This window comes from Poromitra crassiceps, assembly GCF_964638095.1.
Source record: "Poromitra crassiceps genome assembly, chromosome: 21".
NCBI classification, from domain to species: domain Eukaryota; kingdom Metazoa; phylum Chordata; class Actinopteri; order Beryciformes; family Melamphaidae; genus Poromitra; species Poromitra crassiceps.
The window spans coordinates 11,413,081-11,440,112 of record NC_139638.1 but is presented as its reverse complement, the minus strand read 5'-3'; the positions used below and the strand labels follow the sequence as shown (position 1 = coordinate 11,440,112).

Sequence of the window (27,032 nt, the reverse complement as noted above, 5' to 3'; positions counted from 1 at the left end):
TGACACCTGCCATGCTTGATCCTATTGAATTGCAATACTTTTATTCCTTTGAAGCACTTTGTAACTTTCTAACACTTTGTTTTGAAAACGGCTATATAAATAAAGTAATAATAATAATAACTATAACAAAACAACAACTACTACTACTATTGTTATTGTTGATGATAACAATATACCCTCATGTTTCACCTTTTACCCCTGCTTTGCCATCTGCCTGTGTAATTTGACTCTTTTCTGTTTGCACCCCCCCGTCTCTCCCAGGTGCTGAGTGGGGTTTCCTTGGAGAAACGAGGAGCATGTTCTGAGAATCAGAGTCTCGCTCCAGCCATGAGCCACAGGTACCAGGGAGATGGGTCGGGGGCTGAAGGGGAGGAGCACCAGGCGGGCGCGGCGCCTCCCCGCTGCCGACAGCCCAACGGGACCCCAGCGGGAGAACCCCCCATCAGGCGCTCCTGGAGGCCCTGTCAGATGCTCAACCAGGATGGAGAACTGAACCACCACCACCATCATCATCATCACCCCCCTCCTCCATCACACCACCACCCACCAGCGGCTCGCGGACCCCCGCGGCAGCGCAGACGACCTCCGACAGGACAAGGGCAAAGTCAGGGTCAGGGTACGGCTGGGTAATATATCGATATCGTGATATGAGAGTAGATATTCTCGAAATCGTAATATTGTAAGATGGCATAAGTGTTGTCTTTTCCAGTGTTTCCCACAGGATTTAGAGTATTTGTGGTGGGGGACCGCAGACCCCCTAGGGGGGTGCGGGGGTATGCCCCCCCGCAAGATTTTTTTAAAACATTTTAAAGTAAAATGCATGAATTTGGTGTACTTTGAGAAAGCTTAAGAGCAAAATTAAAAGGCTAGATCTATGAAGAACATGTCATCATTACTGTGCTGTGGGTTTACAATGACAAACTAAATTTCTCCCTATAGGTCAGGGATACTCAACTTGCTTTGCCACTTTCATGAAATGATAGAAGGCGAGGGGCCAGTTAATAAACAAACAATATACATTTTTCTGTAGCGGATTGCAGGTTTTTGGGGTGTCAGCCGGAGTTTAGGCTGACAATGTTGTGCACACCGGATAGTTAGTTAGGTTAAGTTAGTTAGGTTAAGTACATACATAAGTGCCTGGGTAGCGAGCAGATGGCGGTATTTGACAATTTAGCAGCTAAATCATAGATTATTGAAAGATATTCCATATTCCAGACTGAAATGCTATAACAGAAGTATTGGCCAGAATGACATGAACATTTATTGGACACTTATTCAGCGGGTATCTTGCATGTTGCGTTCAGGTGCACTGTAAAAAAAAAAGAAAAAAAAAAAAATGTTTTTGTTTTTTGGTCAACATCTTTTTGTGGCGGTCAAAATCCTTTTGTGGCGGCCCGCCACAAATTCCCTTATGTATGGGAAACACTGCTTTTCATTTGAAAGGCTACATTACAGTAAAGTGATGTAATTGTCTGAACTTACCAGGCTGTTCTATTAGCTGTTCTATTATTTGCCTTTACCAACTTAGTCATTATATCCACATTACTGATGATTATTGTTAAAAAAATATAATATAAAATATTTTGTGAAAGCACCAATAGTCATCCCTACAATATTGATATTGAGGTATAGAAAATACAGAGAAATATATCGTGTATCACCATTCACCCTAGAAATACTGAGATATGATTGTTTTTGTCCATATCTACACTACAAAATCCTCCTGCCCACTTATAAAGCTCTCAACCACCAAGCACCCATCTACCTCTCTGACCTCCTGCACGACTACACCCCCTCCCGTTCCCTGCGCTCCTCCACTGCTGGTCTCCTCACTGTCCCTTCACACCACCTCACTACCATGGGTGCAAGGGCCTTCAGCTGCACTGCCCCCAAGCTCTGGAATCCCCTACCCCCACACATCCGACAGTCCGACACCATCACAACATTCAAATCCCACCTCAAAACCCACCTGTTCAAACTGGCCTACTCCCTGTAATTAATGTCACTTCTGCTTCTAATGTCACTCCTGCTGTAATTTGCCCTGTTTTTAATATGTACATGTTCTTATTACGTGAAACTGTTTTTATATGCACTGTAAGGCGACCTTGGGTGTTCTGAAAGGCGCCTCGAAATAAAATGTATTATTATTATTATTATATCGCCCAGCCCTAGATCAGGGTCCCTCAACAGTTCCAGTCCCATCCAGGCAGGAGCAGGGAGACGGTCCCGACACGGAGCCTCGTCCGGTCCAGCAGCCGCGTGCCGGTGTGACCCGCTACCGCCGCATGGGCGACCCCAACCCCCGCGTCAGAGCTCACAGGCAGAGGCAGCCAATCAGAGAGACGCAGGATTCTTCACCGCTACAGAGACAGTCACCAGGTGTGGACGAGAGAGAAGGTCCAGCGGAGGTGCGTTCATCACATGCTCCTGTGACGGACCAATCGCAGGACAGGGGGTCTCCTGATAGGCCGTCGGTTGGTGCTGTCGCCCACCCGCAGGTCACACCCGACCCCCAAACCCCCGACCTGCAGCTTCAACACCAACACAACAAGGTTAATGTAGTTTTGCATTTTTCCATTTGTTTTGACCCCCTTTGTTTTCAATTTCAGTTTATTTAGTTTTTAAAGCGGGTTTGATAGTTTAGTTTAGTTTTTATTAGTCTCGGTGTTAGTTTTAGTCTGTTTTTTGGTCATAATTTGTCGGGCGAGATTCAAAAAGCTCATAAAAAGTTTTGTGTAATAAAAACTCAACAAAAGATCATACATTTAAAATTCACTTGAGACAGAACTACCGTAAATTCCGGACTATAAGACGCACCGGTCTATAAGCCGCACCTTCAAAGGTGACTATTTTTTTCTTCTATAAGCTGCACCGGTCTATAAGCCGCGGGTGTTTTGATGTTTAATTACCATATGTAAGGCTTCGTGCACAGAGGGGATTGTCGGGAATTGATGGCTGTTTGGGGAAGCTCCCATTTATTAACATTTCAACAAAACAAAAGTCAGGTCACTAATCCCCAGACAAAATCACACATTGTGGTATTTTTTGTTTTTTTTACAGTGCACACAGTGTCCGCGGTGTGGTGAAAAGAGGGCAAGAGAGGAAATTAAAACAGAAGTGGATTTATAGTTAGAAAGAGTGCTAAAGAAGAGAGAATTCCGTTTTTTATTTTTTTATTTTAGTTACTCACAGTACTATTGACCAGTCCAACTCAAAAGATATTCGGCAGTTTCACTTTGAGCTCTTGTTCCGCCGCTGGGCACACAGTGTCCGCGGTGTGGTGAAAAGAGGGCAAGAGAGGAAATTAAAACAGAAGTGGATTTATAGTTAGAAAGAGTGCTAAAGATAGTCCGGTCTGGTTATGACGAGTCTCGCTGGGTACAGTACGCCAAAGCGATATCCATTGACTCGATGATGCTGTTGTATGTTGCGCGTTTCTGTTGCACCAACGCGGAGAGGTCCTGGGACGAAAAAGCGCGTACCCTCCCAGGTGAGGGGCTTCTTCCCCGCAGCCTGGAGGATGAGTTGACGGTCGGGCCAGCGGAGTAGGCAGATGAAGATGGCCCTCGGTGGCAGGCCGGGGTCTGGACGTGGCCGAGGCGCCCGGTGTGCCCTGTCCACCTCTGGTGGTTTCTCGCCTTCCTTCAGGTCCAGGATGTAACACAGGATTTTGCCACGAAAGCGTCCATGTCACCAATCTCAGCTCCTCTTTTACATTGATCAGGCGAATGTTATTTCTTTTACTCCTGCTGATTAAGTCATCAACCTGCGTGTGCAGGGTTTCGATTTTGCATTTTATCCATTTTCGGACTCACTGTGTTGTTTTTGTCCTCCAGTGCGCGGATGCGCTTTTCCGCATTATAAACTCTGTTCACGGTTGCCTTAGTTTCTTTAGTGAGTGAGTGGATGGACTTCTGCACGTTTTCAAACTTGTTTTCAAGCTGCTCAAAACCTCTGAGCGATGTCGGACTTAATCGATAGTGTTTCACGGAGTAAAAGTTTAGCCCAAGCGTGTATCTCCAGCCTCCAGCAGGTGAGTCATTTCCTCATTCATGGCGTGATTGCTTCGTCTTTTTCTTTCTGCTTACCTGTGTTGTGTTATGTTATGTTATGTTATGTTATGTTGTTAAAAGAGGGCAAGAGAGGAAATTAAAACAGAAGTGGATTTATAGTTAGAAAGAGTGCTAAAAAAGAGAGATTTTTTTTTTTTTTTGGAAAAAAATCCATAGATAAGACGCACCGTTATATAAGCCGCAGGGGGCAAAAAAGGCCAAAAAACGGGAAAAAAGCCGCGGCTTATAGTCCGGAATTTACGGTAGTTGATTTATCTAAAGTGCTTTATATCAACAACCACAAGTGAAGTGAACCATCCACAAAAGACTGCGTGTCAGTCAGTGTGTACATGTACATGTATGTATGAAATAAATTCACAAAGACGCAAATTAAAGACATTCTCTATGATTTTATTTTATTTTAGTTAGTTTTGTAAACACAATACAGTTTCAGGTAGTTATATATTTTTTTGTAAAGCCTAATTTTAATTTTAATTTCAGTTAATGAAAACGTTTTTTTCACACTTATTTTTCGTTATTTTGTTATTTTTCGTTAACAAGAACCTTTCAAAATACCCCCTCTCCTCAGGTGGAGGAGAGTAAAGTGGAGGGAGAGCAGCAGGAGGAAGATGGGGACTGTCACTCTGACTGTAGTCATGACAACACACAGACAGTGGATGACAGAGGGGAGGAGCCTGTGGAGAGAGTGACAGATGAGGCGGTAGAGGAGAATGCGACCCAGGGAGCTGAGATCAGTGACCTGTGCTCTGACACAGAGAGCGCTACCTCCCTCGGGATGGACGGACCTCTCCACAGCCCGCCGCCCCTCCGGTCGCCGAGCCCCCCTTCGTCCCCGGAGACCCCCCCGTTCCCCCGGTTGGACCGGTCCGGCGAGAGCCCTCCGCCCGACGACGACGACGACGACCCGCTGCCCGAGGAAGACGAGGGCCGCTCTGACTCCCGTTCGCTGTCTCGCTCCACGTCCTTCACGGACTCCTATCCAAAAACCTATGCAGACTTTTATACCGAGTCCCACCAAAAGTCTTACCCTGAAGCGCTCAGCGAGTCGTACTCTGAGCAGTCTTACCCTGAAGCGCTCAGCGAGTCGTACTCTGAGCCCTACGCCAAATCCTACCCCAGCTCCTTCCCTGAGCCTCTGAAGGCGTCCTACCCAGAGTTACACAGAGAGCCTCGCAGGCGAACGGGCAGGAGGTCTGAGCCAGGCAAGGCGCACCAGGAGCCCAGCCAGGAGCCCTATTCCAGCCATAGACAGGAGAATGTACCAAAAAGGGCTCCGACCTCCCCCGCCAAGCGTGCCCCCCCTGCCCCCCCTGCCCCCAGGCAGGCCCGAGGCCGTGGCCCGTATCCCACCCCAGCCTGCCAGGGCCGCTCCGTGGGCAGCAGACTGCACCACTACGACGGCCAGTCGGACGGAGAGGGCGGAGACAGCGGCGACGGAAGCCCCCCTCCCAGGAGCCTGGGGCCGGCGCCCAGGTACGTGCACGCAGCAGACGCCCAGGTGTACGTGCACGCAGCAGACGCCCAGGTGAAGAAGAGCCCGTCGTCGGGGCGGAGCAGCTCAGGCGAAGCCCAGGAGGAGCAGGCCAGGCTGGCTCTCTCAGGGGAGGAGGCGGTCAAGGGCACAGGAGGAGACGCCATCAGTCTGGCTATTAAAGACATCAAGGAGGCGATTGAGGAAGTGAAGACGAAGACGGTGCGCTCGCCCTACACACCCGACCAGCCGGTGGAGCCCATCTGGGTGATGAGACAGGAGGCCAGCCCCACTGAGGACGCACACCCACAGCACACCCCCACCTGCCATGTTCGTATCCAAGTCATTGATGCTTTTTGTTTTGTTAGGGTCATGATATGCAGGTTATCCAATCCAATCCAACTTTATTTATAAAGCGCTTTAAAACAACCAGAGGAGGACCAAAGTGCTGTACAGAGTACCGAGGAGTAACCAGCTAAAAACAATAAATCAATTAAATCAGATAAAATGAATAAAATGATAAAATGAATAAAATGAATAAACATAATAAAAGATGTAAAATATATAAAAGCAAAATCAATAAAATTAGGGTTAGGGTAATGATATGCAGGTTAGGGGCATGATATGCAGGTTAGGGTCATGATATGCAGGTTAGGGTAATGATATGCAGGTTAGGGTCATGATATGTAGGTTAGGGGCATGCTATGCAGGTTAGGGTAATGATATGCAGGTTGGGGTAATGATATGCAGGTTAGGGTAATGATATGCAGGTTAGGGTAATGATATGCAGGTTAGGGTAATGATATGCAGGTTAGGGTCATGATATGCAGGTTAGGGTAATGATATGCAGGTTAGGGTAATGATATGTAGGTTAGGGTCATGCTATGCAGGTTAGGGTAATGATATGCAGGTTGGGGTAATGATATGCAGGTTAGGGTCATGATATGCAGGTTAGGGTCATGATATGCAGGTTAGGGTAATGATATGCAGGTTAGAGTAATGATATGCAGGTTAGGGTCATGATATGCAGGTTAGGGTAATGATATGCAGGTTAGGGTAATGATATGCAGGTTAGGGTAATGATATGTAGGTTAGGGGCATGATATGCAGGTTAGGGTAATGATATGCAGGTTAGGGTCATGATATTCAGGTTAGGGTAATGATATGCAGGTTAGGGTCATGATATGCAGGTTAGGGTAATGATATGCAGGTTAGGGTCATGATATGCAGGTTAGGGTAATGCTATGCAGGTTAGGGTAATGATATGCAGGTTAGGGTCATGATATGCAGGTTAGGGTAATGATATGCAGGTTAGGGTAATGATATGTAGGTTAGGGTCATGATATGCAGGTTAGGGTAATGATATGCAGGTTAGGGTAATGATATGCAGGTTAGGGTAATGATATGTAGGTTAGGGTAATGATATGTAGGTTAGGGTCATGATATGCAGGTTAGGGTAATGATATGCAGGTTAGGGTCATGATATGCAGGTTAGGGTAATGATATGCAGGTTAGGGTACTGATATGCAGGTTAGGGTAATGATATGCAGGTTGGGGTCATGATATGCAGGTTAGGGTCATGATATGCAGGTTAGGGTAATGATATGTAGGTTAGGGTAATGATATGTAGGTTAGGGTCATGATATGCAGGTTAGGGTAATGATATGCAGGTTAGGGTCATGATATGCAGGTTAGGGTAATGATATGCAGGTTAGGGTAATGATATGTAGGTTAGGGTAATGATATGTAGGTTAGGGTCATGCTATGCAGGTTAGGGTAATGATATGCAGGTTGGGGTCATGATATGCAGGTTAGCGTAATGATATGCAGGTTAGGGTAATGATATGTAGGTTAGGGTAATGATATGCAGGTTAGGGTAATGATATGTAGGTTAGGGTAATGATATGTAGGTTAGGGTCATGCTATGCAGGTTAGGGTAATGATATGCAGGTTAGGGTAATGATATGCAGGTTAGGGTAATGATATGCAGGTTAGGGTAATGATATGTAGGTTAGGGTAATGATATGCAGGTTAGGGTAATGATATGCAGGTTAGGGTCATGATATGCAGGTTAGGGTAATGATATGCAGGTTAGGGAAATGATATGCAGGTTAGGGTCATGATATGCAGGTTAGGGTAATGATATGCAGGTTAGAGTAATGATATGCAGGTTAGGGTAATGATATGCAGGTTAGGGTAATGATATGCAGGTTAGGGTCATGATATGCAGGTTAGGGTCATGATATGCAGGTTAGGGTAATGATATGCAGGTTAGGGTCATGATATGCAGGTTAGGGTAATGATATGCAGGTTAGAGTAATGATATGCAGGTTAGGGTAATGATATGCAGGTTAGGGTCATGATATGCAGGTTAGGGTCATGATATGCAGGTTAGGGTCATGATGTTGCAGGTTAGGGTAATGATATGCAGGTTAGGGTCATGATATGCAGGTTAGGGTAATGATATGCAGGTTAGAGTAATGATATGCAGGTTAGAGTCATGATATGCAGGTTAGGGTCATGATGTTGCAGGTTAGGGTAATGATATGCAGGTTAGGGTCATGATATGCAGGTTAGGGTAATGATATGCAGGTTAGAGTAATGATATGCAGGTTAGAGTAATGATATGCAGGTTAGGGTCATGATATGCAGGTTAGGGTAATGATGTTGCAGGTTAGGGTCATGATATGCAGGTTAGGGTCATGATATGCAGGTTAGGGTCATGATATGCAGGTTAGGGTCATGATATGCAGGTTAGGGTCATGATATGCAGGTTAGGGTAATGATGTTGCAGGTTAGGGTAATGATATGCTAATTATATGCAGGCCAAGATTCAGGGCAGTGCTGATGTGGGCAACATTGCCCAGGGAGTTGCATCAGATTTGCTGCATCATTGATTGCATCAGATTTGATTGTTTCCAGGAAGTGTGGCAGGAAGTGTGCCAGGTGTGGCGTTTACACAGATTTATCACTTTGGCTCTCATTTCTGTCACTTGATTATTGCCCAAAACCTGCCTCATGTATCGCCGGTGCTGATAAGAGTTTTAGAAGGTCCGGTAGAAGAAGTACTGCTACTTTGCTGATATAAATCTAGGCTACACAGTAAAAGTAACAAGCAGCTCATTTAAAATGTAAAAAGAGTTACTTTTTTTTTAAAGATTTGTTTTTAGATGTGATCATTTGCACACAATTCTAAAAGGACGAGTGGACAGAGTTCAAACTACATTATTTTAATTGGGAAAAATTTGAAATTTACAAAAATAAAGTTCACAAAGTCAAGCTAGATTACTCTGCTCTTCGTAAAAATAAAGTTCACAAAGTCGAGCCAGATTGCTGCACTCTTCTCTTCTGTCTGACTGTTTGAATGACTCCACAAGTTGTCACTTTACACATGTCCAGTGTCCAGTGTTGTCACATGACATGTCACATGTCCAGTGTCCAGTGTTGTCACATGACATGTCACATGTCCAGTGTCCACGTTCTGTTGCTTATGCAGAGCACAACATGTGGGTGGGATTAGGGAAGTAGGCCTACACTTCACTACAAAATGTACTTATGCAAAAGTGACAATTCTTGACTTGAAAAAGCACTTAAAAAACAGCCACACAAAAAGCTACTCAATTACGCTACATCTGATTTGTGTGTATGTATGTATAGCAACTTTTCAAAGGAATGATACTATTCATACTAGCCTGTTTTCTCCTCTCTCTCTCTCTCTCTCTCTCCCTCTCTCTCCCTCTCTCTCTCTCTCTCTCCCTCTCTCTCTCTCTCTCTCTCTCTCTCCCTCTCTCCCACTCTCTCTCTCTCTCCCTCTCTCTCCCTCCATCGCTCTCAGTCCCCCTCTCAGTCGGTGTCTGAGTCTCCGGCCCACTACACCTCGGCTCCGGTTCGGGAGCCTGTCAGTCCGGAGAGGGCGGAGTCATCCCGGGCGCATCACCAACCTCATCACCAACACAACCAAGGCCACCAGGCTCCGCAGAGGGACTCTGCAAGGCCGCCGCAACCACAACCACAACCACAACCACAACCACAACCACAACCACAACCACAACCGTACGCCCACATGCTGCCTAATCAACAACAACAACAACAACAACAACAACAACAGAAGCGTCAACATCAACCTCCAGCGCCTCAGCAGCCACGGACACAGCCAGCAGTCCAGCCACAGTCCCCTCCAACTCCACAGCAGCCGTCCGTCCAAGAGGTGAGTGCACTTTAGAGAGGTGGTTCTCAAAGTGGGATCTGGAGACCCCCAGGGGTCCTTGAGGGGGTCCCCAGCAAAAAGGGGAATAATTTATTTTCACTATAATTCCATCCATAAGTAGCACAATGACATAATGTATGATTATGGGTTTCATACACTTTCTGTAATAAACCATCTAAATCTTATCAGATGGGGGACCATGGCACCCTGCACCCTCCCCACCTCCTCCCTTCCTGATCTCTCCTCCCCCAGTATTCTAAAGCATGGCACCCATTCTATTCTACATTTCTATATTTATTTTTCTATATTTCTCTATCAGATTGTTCAATGTGTTATTATTACTACTGTAATTTGCTACTGTTGTGTCAGCTAGAATTAGCTAGATATATTTTCTGTGAAGCCCCATGCTTGTGAATTAGGGCTATACAAATAAACTGGACTTGATTTGACTTGACATGGAACTAAATCTTATCAAATCGGGGTCTGTGGTCTAATTTGTGTCAGTTTAGGGGTCCTTGATATGAAAAGGTTGGAGAAGCACAGTATTCTCAAGTTGACTTCAGAGTGTGATATTTGTGGTAAATTGCTGGTCTCAAAGGAAACATCTCTCCATAGCTAACCCTAAACACATTTTTGTGAAATTCACTTTTTGGCTTGAACCAAAACTTGACGGTTTCTTAGTAACAAGATGAAAAGTCAACATTGTCCAACGTGTTCATCTGCCAGTGGGCGTGTCTACTGTCAATGGTTGACAGCAAAAGAATGAGCTGGGAGAAATGTGACTGGCTAATGGTGATTAACCTAATGCTGCCAGATGGGGCGGTATTGAGTTCACAACATTGTGAAATCAATACCGCCCCATCTGGCAGAGTCAGGCTAGATGGTGATATACTTTGCCTTTTATTTCCCTTTCTAGATACGCAGATCTCTGCCCCAGTTTCCCACATATGTGGAAGGTGAGTGGCACTCGCATACATTCTGATCTGCATCTACATACTGTTCGTCTCGTAAAACTTACTATTTGGTGTGTGTGTGTGTGTGTGTATGTATCTGTGTGTGTGTGTGTGTGTGTGTGTGTGTGTAGTGTGCGTGTGCGTGTGCGTGTGTGTGTGCGTATCTGTGTGTGTGTGTGTGTGTATGTGTGTGTGTGTGTGTGTGTGTGTGTGTGTACGCATGTTCTTTTCTAGTTTAGTTTATTTCTCAGGGACCATGTGCAAAAGATAACATTGATCTCAAAGTGAAAAGATTCTCTGCACCAGATTATAGCAGTTTGCTAGTTTCCATCTGCAGTGCCAAATCAAAAGCACACTTTGCTATCTGCTAAAAGTTATGCAGAATGTGAATTTGAGGGTGTGGTACTTGTCTTGGGTTATTACATCATTGTAGTGCTTGTCTTGGGTTATTCGATCATTGGCACAGGTTTAGCATGTTTTAAATTGCATGTGTGAATGTAGCATGTAGCATGTGTACACATGTTCCTAACGTGTGCACATATGTTCCTAACGTGTGCGTTTGATCTGTGAAGTCCCAGGGCCGTGTGACCCTGAAGACCTGATTGACGGTATCATCTTTGCGGCGAGCTACCTTGGCTCCACCCACCTGCTGTCGGAGAGGACGCCCACAAAGAGCGCCCGCATGCAGCAGGCGCAGGAGGCCATGAGCCGAGTCAGGGTGAGAGTCAATCACAACTTTTCTTTGCTTTAGTCTCGCATTTACATCTACACATTGTCTGTCTGACATTGAGTTGGATCAGTGATTCCCAAACTGTGACTGTGACGGCCATCAGACTTTGCAAATAAGATGACAGTGGCTGATGTTGATCTGTTGTGTTGCATCAATTTTGCGCTGGCTAAATATTGTGATGGTACCTGCTCTGCAGTCTGACTTGGACAGCAGTTGCAGATTCAGAGAAGATTCAATAGTTAGTAACATTACTATAATACCACACATAACCTATAAAACAGCCAATAAAACTGAGAAATGAACTGGACTTCAAGAATGCTGACACTGATCACATTGTGATGCATTCAAGTGCGCCTAGGAAATTTGGCGATGTCATGGTGTGTTGAAAGTACCATTCAGGCTAGGAAATTCCACTGTTTGGGGGAAAGCTGACTACAGCATAGCTAATGGAAAAAACATAAACATCATATCGGCCCAGAAGTTCTCAATCATTAACGCTGCTATCGAGGCTGTTATAAATCTATCGAGGCTGTTCTATCGAGGCTGTTCTAAATCTATCGAGGCTGTTCTAAATCTATCGAGGCTGTTCTAAATCTATCGAGGCTGTTCTAAATCTATCGAGGCTGTTCTATCGAGGCTGTTCTAAATCTATCGAGGCTGTTCTAAATCTATCGAGGCTGTTATAAATCTATCGAGGCTGTTATAAATCTATCGAGGCTGTTATAAATCTATCGAGGCTGTTATAAATCTATCGAGGCTGTTCTATCGAGGCTGTTCTAAATCTATCGAGGCTGTTATAAATCTATCGAGGCTGTTATAAATCTATCGAGGCTGTTCTAAATCTATCGAGGCTGTTCTAAATCTATCGAGGCTGTTCTATCGAGGCTGTTATAAATCTATCGAGGCTGTTCTAAATCTATCGAGGCTGTTCTATCGAGGCTGTTATAAATCTATCGAGGCTGTTCTAAATCTATCGAGGCTGTTATAAATCTATCGAGGCTGTTCTATCGAGGCTGTTATAAATCTATCGAGGCTGTTCTAAATCTATCGAGGCTGTTATAAATCTATCGAGGCTGTTCTAAATCTATCGAGGCTGTTATAAATCTATCGAGGCTGTTCTAAATCTATCGAGGCTGTTATAAATCTATCGAGGCTGTTCTATCGAGGCTGTTATAAATCTATCGAGGCTGTTCTATCGAGGCTGTTCTAAATCTATCGAGGCTGTTCTTAATCTATGGAGGCTGTTCTGCTATCGAGGCTGTTCTAAATCGATTAAAAGCACCAATTACTTTGAAATGCGGACAGCACTCTGCTTTGAATGGATTTATTCAATGGGGAGCTTGCAGATTTGTCAGGTTTTCCAGTCTAGGTCTCTACTGATTGGTTAGGTTCCCAGGCTAGGTCTCTACTGATTGGTTAGGTTCCCAGGCTAGGTCTCTACTGATTGGTTAGGTTCCCAGTAGGGCTGTGGCGATTCACTTATCTCCCGATTCGATACTATCACGATTCTTGGGTGCCGATTCGATTTATATTGCGATTCTTAAGTATTGCGATTCTACGATTATTGCGATTCGATATTACGATTTATTGCGATTTTTGTTTATTTTTTTCTTTTCTTTTTTCAGTTTGTTTGCTTTTTTACACTAGATTAGAACATGGGAAAAGTTGAATCATACACTAGAGACTGTATATTATATATCATGAGTAGGGCTGGGCGATATAGTTAAAAACAGGGGCGGACTGGGATCATAATTCAGGCCGGGCATTAGATACCAAGCAGGCCAGGCCGATATGGGCCAACGCGCGTGAAATTTGGGCCGTTTGAAGCCAGATTTGGGCCGTTTGAAGTCCAATTTTACAATGAGATGCACCCACTTTAACCCTGAAGTGTAATTATTACTTCAGACTAACTAATAAAGTAATAAAACCACTAGTAAACCAGTAGGCGGCGCCTGGCCTGCTGTTCAGTGAGTGGCCTGACTGCAAGCACCCAAATTTTTTTTTTTTTTTTTTTTTTTTAATTTGCGATTATCGATTCTGGAATAAAAGATCGATCCAAAAAATCGTGACATTAAAAATCGCGATACTTAGGTGAATCAATTTTTTCCCCCACCCCTAGTTCCCAGGCTAGGTCTCTACTGATTGGTTAGGTTCCCAGGCTAGGTCTCTACTGATTGGTTAGGTTCCCAGGCTAGGTCTCTACTGATTGGTTAGGTTCCCAGGCTAGGTCTCTACTGATTGGTTAGGTTCCCAGGCTAGGTCTCTACTGATTGGTTAGGTTCCCAGGCTAGGTCTCTACTGATTGGTTAGGTTCCCAGGCTAGGTCTCTACTGATTGGTTAGGTTCCCAGGCTAGGTCTCTACTGATTGGTTAGGTTCCCAGGCTAGGTCTCTACTGATTGGTTAGGTTCCCAGGCTAGGTCTCTACTGATTGGTTAGGTTCCCAGGCTAGGTCTCTATTGGTTAGGTTCCCAGGCTAGGTCTCTACTGATTGGTTAGATTCCCAGGCTAGGTCTCTATTGGTTAGGTTCCCAGGCTAGGTTTCTATTGGTTAGGTTCCCATGCTAGGTCTCTAGTGATTGGTTAGGTTCCCATGCTAGGTCTCTATTGGTTAGGTTCCCATGGTAGGTCTCTAGTGATTGGTTAGGTTCCCAGGCTAGGTCTCTAGTGATTGGTTAGGTTCCCAGGCTAGGTCTCTAGTGATTGGTTAGGTTCCCAGGCTAGGTGATTGGTGAGGGGAAATCCAATCCCCCTCCCCATGGAAATCAGTTAGAGTCGAGGCGTTGTCTGACTGAAGAAGGAAATGGAGAGTCACGAGTTGACAGTTCACTCTGATATCAGGCTGGGACTAAATTGTTCTCCTGACAACCTTGACTGGTTGATTGATATGGGTTGTTACCTGCAGATCTGTCTGGCTGTGGAGTGGAAATTCAGACCCAGTGTCTTCTGCATGCATCATTTCACCAGCCAGCTTCCTTTCTGAGCTGTGCAGCGGGTTCTATTCTTAGAGTAGATGATGGGAGGCAGACTGGCTACCTGGCTGGGAGGGTTGACAGACTTCCCAGTTCCAGGCAGCATGTTGGTGGTGGGCAGTGTTATTTTTAAACCCTGGGTTCTGCACTGGACAGAGAAAAGGAAAAAACGTTGCACTGATCAACGGTAAGCTGAGACCAAACAGTCAAAGGCAGATTCAACATTTGCGTTGATAATTTAGCTAATCCTTGAATTTCAATATTTCCAATACATTTGAACTGAATTCATGATCTTTTAAATTTACATTATTTTTGAAGAACCTTTTTGGGTTCAATATTTAAAAAGATAATCAGTCCATTACAGTTTTGCCAGATGGGATATTAAATCTTTGATGCTCAGTGCATACGTAGAAACATGTGATTTGAAGCTCACAAAATCATAAGAATGCTGGGGCGTCTGGGTAGTGCAGCGACAGATTGATCCCTCGTTACCAACACGAGGGTGACAGGTTGGTGTTTCCTCCGGCCTGGTCCAGCATCCACACAGGCACAAACTTTGGCCGTGTCTGCGGGTGGGAAGCTGGATTAAGGGTATGTGTCCTGGTTGCTGCAGTAGTGCCTCCTTTGGTCTACAATTGGGGAGAAAAACGGGGGGAAATAAGGGAGCCTCATAGGATGCTGATTGGTGCGGACCACTGGTGGTTCGGGGTCAAACCGATAGATTGGGGCGTGGCAAGATGGAATTGTCATTGTCAAAGTCAAAGTCAAAGTCAAATTTGCAAAAGGTGCTTTACAAAAAATCATTGAAAGACAAGCAGCAAAGCAATGCATAGCACACAAAGAGAAAAAAATAATAATAATAAAGAAATCAACAGCATATCAAAACACTTTAATAATTAAAATAGAACAATAAAACCAAAACTGCTACACGCTAGCAGTTTGCCTAGTCGGGGCTGGTACTAGCCTCTTCGCCTAGCAAGGAGGGTGATGCGGGTTTAAACCTATGGTTTAAACACTATAAAACAAAAATAAAATAGAGAGTTCCGCTCTATATCAAGAGAGTTCGGCTCTATATTAGTACGTTTTCACTTTACAAGCAAAAAGGTGCGACGTGCGTGCGTCCTTCTCCTGTGACTCTCTCTCTCTCAGCCAGAGGAAAAAATAAATAAATAGAACAATAAAAAAAATTGTAGTTTAGTAGCAGTTAGTTATTGTGTGATCGTGATTTCATGATTTCGCGTGAATCCAGCTGCCTCTCAAGGCTAGAAACAAGAGGAAGTGACCTAAATACATAGTGATGGTATATTTGTTTAGTTACCATAAATAGCTACACTAATAAGTACGAAATATTAGGGGCAACTCTGTTTAAACTAAACAAACTGTTGTGGGAATCAGATCAAAGCTGATTAAATCCACTTTAATCACACAGTATCAGAGCAGATGAAGGTGAGCAGGCAGGGTCAAGTGATTTTCTTTTTAAAGGGACAGTTCACCCTAAAATCAAAAATACATCACAATACATTTCCTCTTACCTGTAGTGTTATTTATCCATCTCGATTGTTTTGGTGTGAGTTGCTCCGTTCTGGAGAGATCAGCCGTAGAGATGTTTGCATTCTATTTTAGCGTGTGTTGTTCGATCGAAAGAAAAATGGCTCCTAGATGAAGCAGCTCACAACAACAGGGTCTGTGGATTATCTTGAGTAACCGGCTCATGAGTTCTGGAAAGAGACATTGCTGTTGAGTTTTTCAAATGTATTTTCTTGTCGCTTTGAGCAGCACAAGCTAAGTGCCATCCAGTTCTGTTGTATTGGAGAGAGGGCAGACAGACATGTGATGTGACAAACAGCTGGCAGTGATGCTTCAGTCTGCTCGTCTCCTCGGGGAAACTTGTGTCACGTTGATGAAGAGGAAACTTTCCATAATGTTTTGCTCCATCCACCTCTGGCAGGAATGTTTTGTCAGATGTGATACACAGTGAAACAGCACTGACCTCCTGCACACACACACACGCACACACACACACACACACACAAACAAACGCACGCGCACACACACACGCACGCACGCACGCACGCACGCACACACACACACACACACCACACCTTTAATGTCCCTCAACATCGCATTTGGAGTGGCGACTGTCCACAGTGTTTCTTTGTTCTACTGTGTTGTGTTGTGTTGTGTTGTGTTGTGCTGTGTTGTGTTGTGTTGTGCTGTGTTGTGTTGTGCTGTGTTGTGTTGTGTTGTGCTGTGTTGTGTTGTGTTGTGTTGTGTTGTGTTGTGTTGTGCTGTGTTGTGTTGTGTTGTGTTGTGTTGTGTTGTGTTGTGTTGTGTTGTGCTGTGTTGTGTTGTGTTGTGCTGTGTTGTGTTGTGCTGTGTTGTGTTGTGTTGTGTTGTGTTGTGTTGTGTTGTGTTGTGTTGTGCTGTGCTGTGTTGTGTTGTGCTGTGTTGTGTTGTGCTGTGTTGTGTTGTGTTGTGTTGTGTTGTGCTGTGTTGTGTTGTGTTGTGTTGTGCTGTGTTGTGTTGTGCTGTGCTGTGTTGTGTTGTGTTGTGTTGTGTTGTGCTGTGTTGTGTTGTGCTGTGTTGTGTTGTGCTGTGTTGTGTTGTGTTGTGTTGTGTTGTGTTGTGCTGTGTTGTGTTGTGTTGTGCTGTGTTGTGTTGTGTTGTGCTGTGTTGTGTTGTGCTGTGCTGTGTTGTGTTGTGTTGTGTTGTGTTGTGTTGTGCTGTGCTGTGTTGTGTTGTGCTGTGTTGTGTTGTGCTGTGCTGTGTTGTGTTGTGTTGTGCTGTGTTGTGTTGTGTTGTGTTGTGTTGTGTTGTGTTGTGCTGTGTTGTGCTGTGTTGTGTTGTGTTGTGCTGTGCTGTGTTGTGTTGTGTTGTGCTGTGTTGTGTTGTGTTGTGCTGTGTTGTGTTGTGCTGTGTTGTGTTGTGTTGTGTTGTGTTGTGTTGTGCTGTGTTGTGCTGTGTTGTGTTGTGTTGTGTTGTGTTGTGTTGTGCTGTGTTGTGTTGTGTTGTGTTGTGTTGTGTTGTGTTGTGCTGTGTTGTGCTGTGTTGTGTTGTGTTGTGCTGTGCTGTGTTGTGTTGTGCTGTGTTGTGTTGTGTTGTGTTGTGTTGTGTTGTGCTGTGTTGTGCTGTGCTGTGTTGTGTTGTGTTGTGTTGTGTTGTGTTGTGTTGTGTTGTGCTGTGTTGTGTTGTGCTGTGCTGTGTTGTGTTGTGTTGTGCTGTGTTGTGTTGTGCTGTGTTGTGTTGTGTTAACTGGCTGCTGTCTCTCTGAGTCTCTTCTTTGCTCTCTGATCTCTGCAGGCAGCTCAGAAGCAGGCAAAGAACAGGAAGAAGGTGGGATACTTTGAGCTGTTGTCTCTCTCGTCTTGAGTGTAAAGTTTCATGTGTTCATGTGAAAGATGACACGTCTGTTTACAAATGTCTATTTATTTGATGCAACATTAGATAAGGAGGCTTTTATGGCACCAGTCTGCAAATTGAAATGTGGTGAAATAAATTCTTGCAGATAAACATTCTTGCACAGTTATTCCATTCTGAACTTTGTCAACCTGCTACATGCGTGGCTTTGTTATGAAGCTCATTTCTGTTTGTGTATGTGATGATTGAGCTGATTCCTATTCTGATGAAAGATACTGTATTGTTTCTCAGATCCAATAAGGTAGCACAAAAAACATCACTTTTTTAAAGTACTACAGTTATATGTTTATGACACTGAATTAAATGTAAAACATACTGAAAAAGCGATTGACGGTAAGCTAAAAACACGGCTGTCTTAGTTCCTGAAACGTTGATATTTTGGAAATACAAGGATTTAACCCATTGATACCTGATGCAGCATTTGTGTGTGTATCCCTTTAAGACCGCGAACCGCGTATGACGGTTCGTGGTCTTAAAGGGATACACACACAAATGCTGCATCAGGTATCAATGGACTAAGACAGTTGTGGTGAAGCCTGCTCCCTTCTTCCATGACGTTGCTGTTCCTCACCCAGGATTCTTTCCTTGTTGCCTCTCTGCAGAGTCCAGACGCGGAGGCTCCGCCCACCGCGGAGGTGGATCTGTTCATGTCCACACAGAGGATCAAAGTCCTCAATGCAGACACTCAGGTATCATCATATTGCCCTGTTGGCTATTACAATACTGATGGAAAATGTACCTTATCTTAGCTTACGTTACCCATAAATAACTTCTAGTGGAATACTGAATGCATCTTCCACATCGGAGGAAGAGAGGCTCCATCGTCACAACATGTCTGGCTTGTCACCCTACCTGCTGCTTCTGTCTGTGCTCCATGATGAAGCAAACTCAAACATGTACCTGTAGACCTACTATGTCATGTATGTCTCATGTAGGATGTGACACGCTTCAACCTCACTCATGCTCATCCCACCGGTGTTGTGGGGTCATGCTGATGGTAATGTGCTATAAAATGATGCACAAGACACCTGTAGATTGTCATGTAATGTTTTTCTTTTTGATAAATGCATTTATTTCCAGGGCCAGCTCGGCGAGCTGCAGGGCGGGCGAGGCCGTGCAGCGGACGAGCCTAGGAACTGATGCCTAGTTCTGTGAAAAGCGTCTATATAGCAGATGTGGCATCTTTACCGGTTTAAAAACTTTGTCTAAAACTTTCTGCTGTAAATAACCTGAGGGAAGAGACGATGGCAGCTCAATGAGTTCCCTCTGGGAGGAATAAAAAGTCCCTCCTGTCTTTTCCTGCCAACAGGAGTCTATAATGGACCTGCCCCTGAGGACCATCTCTTACATAGCAGACATAGGCAACATGGTGGTGCTGATGGCCCGTGGGAAGATGGTTCGTTCCAGGAGCGCCCAGGACCAGCTGGACCGAGGCGGGGCCGAGCACGCCACCATGTCCCACGACGAGGCCGAGCACGCCACCATGTCCCACGACGAGCGGCGGCTGTACAGGATGATCTGCCACGTGTTCGAGTCCGAAGATGTAAGTCTGCCCGGACTTCGCTTAAAGGAACAGTCTGATTTTCAACCAGCTTTGTATCATTACAAAATCAGTAGTATAGCCGAAAACTAGGGATGTCACAATATATCGTCCCACGATATATCGCGATATCAAAATGTGACGATATGTATCGTTGAGATGAAATCTCATATCGCGAGAAAAAGAAGCTGAACATGGTGGCACTGATCTGCATCTGATTGCATGCTCGCTCTCCTTTTCATTGCTTTGTTTGAACAGACGAGGGACGTTACGGACACGGAGGATGAAAATCGTGAAATTACTCAAATTAGCGTGGAGGATGCCCCCTCAACTACAAATCGATCGCAAAAAAATATTGTCAAAATATCGTATCGTATCGTGAACCCAATATCGTGTATCATATCGTATCGTGACACCCCTACCGAAAACTATAAACAGTTTTGCAGTCGTTCATTTCGTTGGACAGTTGATTGAGTTGATTTGAGTTAAGTTGTGGACCAGTGATGCAATTTGTGCATGAATGACATCACTGGTCCACAACTTCACTCAAATCAACTCTCAATAACTGTCAAACTCAATGAATGCCTGCACTGTTTACAGTTTTCACAACTTATCAGATGTGTCAGATTTGAGTGACCCTCCAGTGTATTTTGACATTTTTAAGATTCATATTTTTCTGAGTCAATAGAGTCATGTCCTGACAATGTTGATTAACCTGTTCGGCAAATATTTTTTGACAAAGAACTTATTTTTGTGCTCAAGTTCAAAAATTTAAGTTAGTTGCTAAAATGGGACGATTACGTATTAGCGTAACTATAGTTACACGTATGACAATTTGATTCTGACTCAGGACGCTAGCTAGCTGTTAGCTACACTCCTTGTACTGTTGTACTGCCTGCTGTGCTCTCAGGATGCTAGCTAGCTGTTAGCTACGCTCGTACTGTTGTGCTGCCTGCTGTGCTAAGCTACGTCGAGCTCAAAACAACCACTGAGTGACCGAAACACTATCTGGCTCGCATGTACGACTCACGCTGATTTCAATGGTGCGATCCGTTTTGGAATCCGTTGCAGAGATCTTGAGAGTGTTGTTCTGCATTAGGAATGTGGCGATTCTTTGCGGAGGTACGTCCGTGAAAACTGTGTCCGGCCCGGCCAGCTTACTGTGTCCGGCCCGGCCAGCTTACGCAAATAGTGTAGCACAGAATCAGATGACCAGCGCCCACAGAGGGTTTGAAAAAGAACATCAACCATTAAACATGTGGAAACACTGACTGGAGGTGGACTTTTTCTGTGAGTTCAGGAGGAAAAATAATCTAATCTCCACCAACAGATAAAACGACCCGCCTCCCACTGCTCGTAGTCAGTGAGTGACAGGTTTATTGATTGACAGGCTGGAGTCCCGCCTTCAGACTCAGAGGTCTCCACTTTGGTTCGGATGGTTTCCACACATTTCACATTGATGTGAGAATAGCAGAGAAACGGGGCTACCGCTGTTTCTGACATTCAGACATATCCTGATTGTGTTTGACAAATTATTTTGTATTACTTCTAAATCAATCTGGTAATCCATCAGTAAAATAAATAAAAATAAAATCAGATCTATGTCGGTAAGCACATTTATATAACCGAATAACCGGGCCCAGCTGATAGCCCAGTCTATAGGTCAGTCTTTCAGCGTGGCTGTCTGTCTCTCTCTCTCTCCCTCGCCCAGGCCCAGCTGATAGCCCAGTCTATAGGTCAGTCTTTCATCATGGCTGTCTGACTGTCTGTCTCTCTCTCTCTCTCTCCCTCGCCCAGGCCCAGCTAATAGCCCAGTCTATAGGTCAGTCTTTCAGCGTGGCTGTCTGTCTCTCTCTCTCTCCCTCGCCCAGGCCCAGCTGATAGCCCAGTCTATAGGTCAGTCTTTCAGTGTGGCCTACCAGGAGTTCCTCCGGGCGAACGGTATCGACCCAGAGGATCTGAGCCAGAGGGAGTACAGCGACCTGCTCAACACTCAGGACATGTACAACGACGACCTCATCCACTTCTCCAAGTCGGAGAACTGCAGAGATGTGAGTGCATCAGCAGGGGGCGGTGTGGCAGAGCCACATCGGAATCCATTTCTGAGGCTAGAACTGAGGATATGGTTATGTTTTCCATCTGCAATGCTGTATCTTCAAAATGTAAACCTGTGGAATTGAGACAATGTACATGTACCATGATGCTGGTTCTACCTGTAAACAACGTCAATAATCCTTCAGTTAAGGTAAAAACAATACAATCATAAAAGTTAATCTCCTTGGAAACTATTTTTATTTCATTCTGATTGGTCTTAGATTTGTGTCATAGTTCTGTGGAGCCCAACATGAGCCCGACCCCCCAAAATAAATACATAAATAAAATATAAAAAATTGACGGCCCCTTCATACTGCGGGCCCCTGGTTGCCCATATGGTAGATCCGGCCCTGCCCATGATGGCAGCGTTGTTGAGCACTGTAGGATATGGACACCTACTCAAGGTGTTTGGATGCAGATCACTTTATATCGGACCAACATTTCAAGGAATAATGATCAGGGTGGGGAGAGAACTTCACAGGTAAGGGGCATGAAAGATCTTCCCTCTGCTGTGTTCCAGGTTTACATAGAGAAGCAGAAGGGGGAGATCCTGGGTGTGGTGATAGTGGAGTCGGGGTGGGGTTCCATCCTCCCCACCGTCATCATCGCCAGCCTGTTGCATGCTGGGCCGGCAGAGAAGTCCGGTCGACTCAACATCGGAGACCAGATCATGACCATCAATGGGACCAGCCTGGTGGGTCTGCCTCTCAACACCTGCCAGAGCTTCATCAAGGTACGCTGCTGTTTGCTGAGTTTGGTCTGATTTTTTAAATCTGTGCCTGGAGGTGGAACTGGGATTAGAATGTAACCCAGGAAACGGATTCAGAATTTAATTGGAACAATTGAATTCTATAAATTCCATGAAATTCGACCTTTGAGAGGTCGAATATGTCGCTGAATATTAAGCCTATAATTCAAACATTATAAATCAAATATAAGACAGACAAATCAATTAAATGTGTCGTGCATATTATGATTACACGCAAATGCATCAAGTAACAGCACAAAGGTTCCTTTAACAGTTCATGATATTCATCAGTATTATATTATTAATATAAACTAATCAGGTATCTGCTAAGGAGAACACGGAATTTAACAGAATGAAATTCAACTTCTTGAAATTCCAATTCTGAGCCTAACCCTGGTAGACAGGTTGTCTGATGTTTCGTCCTTGTATCGCGTCATTCTTTTCTAGATGTTTGAGTCCATAGCTAATGTGGCTGTATCTTCTAGATGTTTGAGTCCATAGCTAATGTGGCTGAATCTTCTAGATGTTTGAGTCCATAGCTACTGTAATGTGGCTGTATCTTCTAGATGTTTGAGTCCATAGCTAATGTGGCTGTATCTTCTAGATGTTTGAGTCCATAGCTAATGTGGCTGAATCTTCTAGATGTTTGAGTCCATAGCTAATGTGGCTGTATCTCCCCTCAGGGTCTGAAGACCCAGTCCAGGATCAAGATGAACATTGTCAGGTGTCCGCCCGTCACCATGGTGCTGATCCGCAGGCCAGACCTCAGATACCAGCTGGGCTTCAGTGTGCAGAACGGCATTGTGAGTGTCAGGGCAATACATCGCTGTACCACCAGGGACAGCATACATAGAGACAGCATACATAGAGACAGCATACATAGAGACAGCATACATCGAAATTAATAGAAAGGATTTGGCCAAATTGTACTTGGGGTGAAATATTGTTTTCCTTTCATGAAGTAAAAATCACACCCAGGTGTTGAAGTAAGCGGTCGTACCCTCCTATACTTCTTCCCCTCTCCCCCATGCGTATGCGTGCGTGTGTATGCCTGTGTGCGTGCGTGTGTATGCCTGCGTGCGTGCGTGTGTATGCCTGTGTGCGTGCGTGTGTATGCCTGTGTGCGTGCGTGTGTATGCCTGCGTGCGTGCGTGTGTATGCCTGTGTGTGTATGCCTGCGTGCGTGCGTGTGTATGCCTGTGTGCGTGCGTGTGTATGCCTGCGTGCGTGCGTGTGTATGCCTGTGTGCGTGCGTGTGTGTGTACATGCTTGCGTTGCGCTTCCTTGTAGAGGTGGGAGGGGGGGTTGAGAGCTAGGCTAAATCTCGTGCTCACCTTTCGGTGCGTTGTTCAAATCTTGGTAAACATGGATGGATGGATGGACAGACAGACACATGACTTATGTGCTGTTGCACTGCTTAAAAATAACATAAAAAACATAAACATAAGAACACCATCCATGCATCTCCACCCTGAGACTCACAGATGGGAAACAGTTTCTTAGCATCAGACATGGAGCAGCATTGTGAAATGCTGAGATGACCACTCATTCATCTTTCAAATGAGTGATGATTTCAGTCTCACCGTCTTGAGACTGTAAGTTGGAGTGCCACATATATATCTATGGTAGAGTATATATATACACACTGTACTTTACTGAGTATTTATTTTTCTGACAACTTTTTACTTTTACTCCCAGCAATTTAACACAAATATCTGTACTTTCTACTCCTTACATTTTCAAAACAGACTAGTTACTTAAATTTTAATGCATGACAGACAAAGATGATGTAACGTTGTTTGTTTATCTCTCTCGTCTCGCATTATGTGCACATTTTTTGTGGAAAAACCATGTCACAAACTGACAACTACCAATCACAGTTATAATGCCTGAAGCTCTAAAAGAAACTTCTGGAATTGCTGAACTATAACCAGGTAGTGGCAGTGGAGCAGGAATCAACCTGGAGCAGGAGTCGAACATCTCTGTGTGATGGACTTATCCTTCACACTCACAGCTCTTCTCTGGGCGCTTTTGTCTCTTCCGTCTGGCTGTCGTCATTCAAACCTGACTGAGGCTCGAACCCACGACCTCAAAAGTGATTGAAGCCTCAATACTGGGGGACAGCAAACCAACTCTCTGTGCCACCAGGCCAGACCTCTTAATATTGGTTTTCTCAGCGCTTTTCACTCTTTCCTCTGGCTTTTGCCGTTCAAAACTGAATTGGGCTTCGAAAAACCCACGTTTGTCTGTCTCTATCGTCTCATGCTCTCAGCTTTCACACGTTATGTGCATCTCTTTTGTGGAAAGAAATATACACAGAGGTTTAATAGTATTTGAATTATATTAATATGTTGTGAGTTTCTATTTGCCTGGCAGAGAAAATACTTTTTACTTTTATACTTGAGTACATTTCAGAGCCTGTACTTGTTTACTTTTACTTGAGTAATTAAGTTGTGTGTGTTGCTCAGTAAATTATATTTAGTGATATGTGTGTGTGTGCCCCCCTATGACAACACTGATCAGTCTTGTCACAATTACTCCTTGTGTGTGTGTGTGTGTGTGTGTGTGTGTGTGTGTGTGTGTGTGTGTGTGTGTGTGTGTGTGTGTGTGTGTGTGTGTGTGTGTGTGTGTGTGTGTGTGTGTGTGTGTGTGCAGTTGTGCACCCTTATGACATCACTTTTGATATAATCACTGATGACAGCACATCATTAGCTAATTAGCCTAATTTAAAAATCTGGCTCCGACAGGTGCCCTTTACACTCCCTAAAGGTTTCAAGGTGCAAAAACATGGTACCTTGGTCCCCAAAATACTTTAACATAAACCTTTAGCTGGTAAAACAACATTGTATTTCTTCTTCTTACTGCTAGCTTGCTACTGTACTGAACTCTGCTGCTCATCCTTCGTTTTCCTACTCCTTTTTCGTTTTCCTGCTTTTTTCATTAGACGTCAGCTGCAGGGACCTAGCGCCCTCTGCGGGAATAAGTTCATAACTGCATGTGATTATTTTGAGAACAGCAATATTAACCCTACAATTGAATTTGACTATTATCTGTTAAATTTATGGGGGTCACACACACACACACACACACACACACACACACACACACACACACACACACACACACACACACACACACACACACGTGTGCGTGCATACGTGCGTGTAAGATTTACACTCCATCATTAGTCATCACGATTGGCTGTAAGCTCCTGCATGCATAAATGTACCGTATACCACTCAAAACATTTTCAAACGGTTATGGTTCTTTATCTGAGAGTTTAATTCACCTAAAAGTGAAAACGTGTCCCACACCAACATTTTGTCTTCAGTTACACATTTCAGAATCAGCTTCACTTGAATTCTCCGGTACAGTCAAGGGTTAGGTCAAAGGTCAAAGGTCAACGTCAACAAACAGGAATTTGTTGTGATGATTTAACTGAAGCACAAGCAAGCACTGCTTGGATCTTTTATGGTAGAATTCAATCTGCAGCTCTTTGGAAATATCAATCTCCTCTTCTCTTTTCCCCAGGAAGACTAGCTGGCATCTTGGCGTCAGCTAATGGGTCCGTTTCAATACATAAACAATAAACCAGAATTTCTCTTCTCTTCTCATCTCTTCTCTTCTCTTCTCTTCTCATATCTTCTCGTGGTACAGACTACAGAGACACTGAGACAACTGAGAGCTCAATATGTCAATATGTTTCCCTTTTCTGTCATTTATCCGTTTATTGATGTGTTTCTCTCACTGTCTGCAGATCTGTAGCCTGATGAGAGGAGGCATCGCTGAGAGGGGCGGCGTCCGCGTTGGTCACCGCATCATCGAGATCAACAGCCAGAGCGTGGTGGCTACGCCTCACGAGAAGATTGTTCAGATCCTGTCTAATGCTATGGGAGAGGTAGGAGACTGATCAGATCAGGGGCGGTTCTAGGCCTTTTTTGGGTGGGCTTTAGCCCACCCAAAAATAGTGGTGGGCTAAATTTCTCTCCAAATCCATGGTGGTCATTAGTAGCAGTTTCTGTTAAAGCAGCTACGAGCAAGATTTTCGATTGTTATTAAACAGTCTAAATTTAATATCGATGCATCACATCTTACCTGTAATAGTAGACGAGACCAACGCAGAGTAGTCTCGCTTGAACCCCGAGTGAATCGGCCAGTGTTAGTCTGTCTGTGGCCAGGGCAGATCAGGAAGTGAAATGAAACGGTTTGCAGCAGCCACTTCGGCCATAACCACAAAATAACTTCCAAAAAACCTGTTAGAATATAACGAGAGATGTTCGCGAGAGTAGCAAGCCCATTCTGGCGTTCTCCTTGTTTATGGTTTGTTGCTAGGCAGAGCGAAACAGTGGAAGGCAGCCAGCTGCGTTTCACTTCCGGGTTTCACTTCCGGGTTTATCCGGTCCGCCGGTGTGTGATTTCTATTCGCACATAGGTTACGCAACAACCACGCCCTGTGCCCGCCTACGCAGCAGTCAAGCGCCGGGATTGGCCAGGCGCCCATGCTCACGTGAGACTGACAAGGTGAAGGCCACAACAGACTCATCCGCCTCGTATAAAGCTTAATAACAACTGATTCACTTGGACTTGTCTATTCATAGTATTCCCATGATGTCACATGCATTTCCGACCAATATGGCACTTTACACTACACACAGCTCATTGGCTGTGTGTGTAATTAGATTGTAATCACCTGTTAATTGATTACAATCAGACCAAGATGTCTGTGTGGTGATGTCACAGAATACTATCAATAAACTACTGGTCTACTTGTTGCTGTGAGTTTTGTATTGTTGTGCTAACATTCTGGTATGATAAACATGGACCTGGA

At 44.5% G+C, this 27,032-nt stretch overlaps 1 protein-coding gene across 1 annotated transcript in view; it reads left to right on the top strand.

The window, feature by feature from the left end:
* Positions 1-327: 327 nt before the first annotated feature.
* The window catches only part of LOC310795248 (amyloid-beta A4 precursor protein-binding family A member 1-like), a gene marked incomplete at both ends in the record, with an annotated part of 36,967 nt that continues 10,262 nt past the window's right edge, over positions 328-27,032 (top strand). Inside the window, 14 exons of the mRNA XM_083657308.1 lie at positions 328-616; positions 2,167-2,552; positions 4,642-5,874; positions 9,380-9,532; positions 9,620-9,751; positions 10,668-10,707; positions 11,277-11,422; positions 17,706-17,738; positions 18,425-18,511; positions 19,132-19,365; positions 21,234-21,413; positions 21,977-22,189; positions 22,888-23,007; positions 25,962-26,102. Coding sequence (XP_083513434.1) covers positions 328-616; positions 2,167-2,552; positions 4,642-5,874; positions 9,380-9,532; positions 9,620-9,751; positions 10,668-10,707; positions 11,277-11,422; positions 17,706-17,738; positions 18,425-18,511; positions 19,132-19,365; positions 21,234-21,413; positions 21,977-22,189; positions 22,888-23,007; positions 25,962-26,102 — 3,387 coding nt within the window. The remainder of the gene's footprint in view (positions 617-2,166; positions 2,553-4,641; positions 5,875-9,379; positions 9,533-9,619; positions 9,752-10,667; positions 10,708-11,276; positions 11,423-17,705; positions 17,739-18,424; positions 18,512-19,131; positions 19,366-21,233; positions 21,414-21,976; positions 22,190-22,887; positions 23,008-25,961; positions 26,103-27,032) is intronic.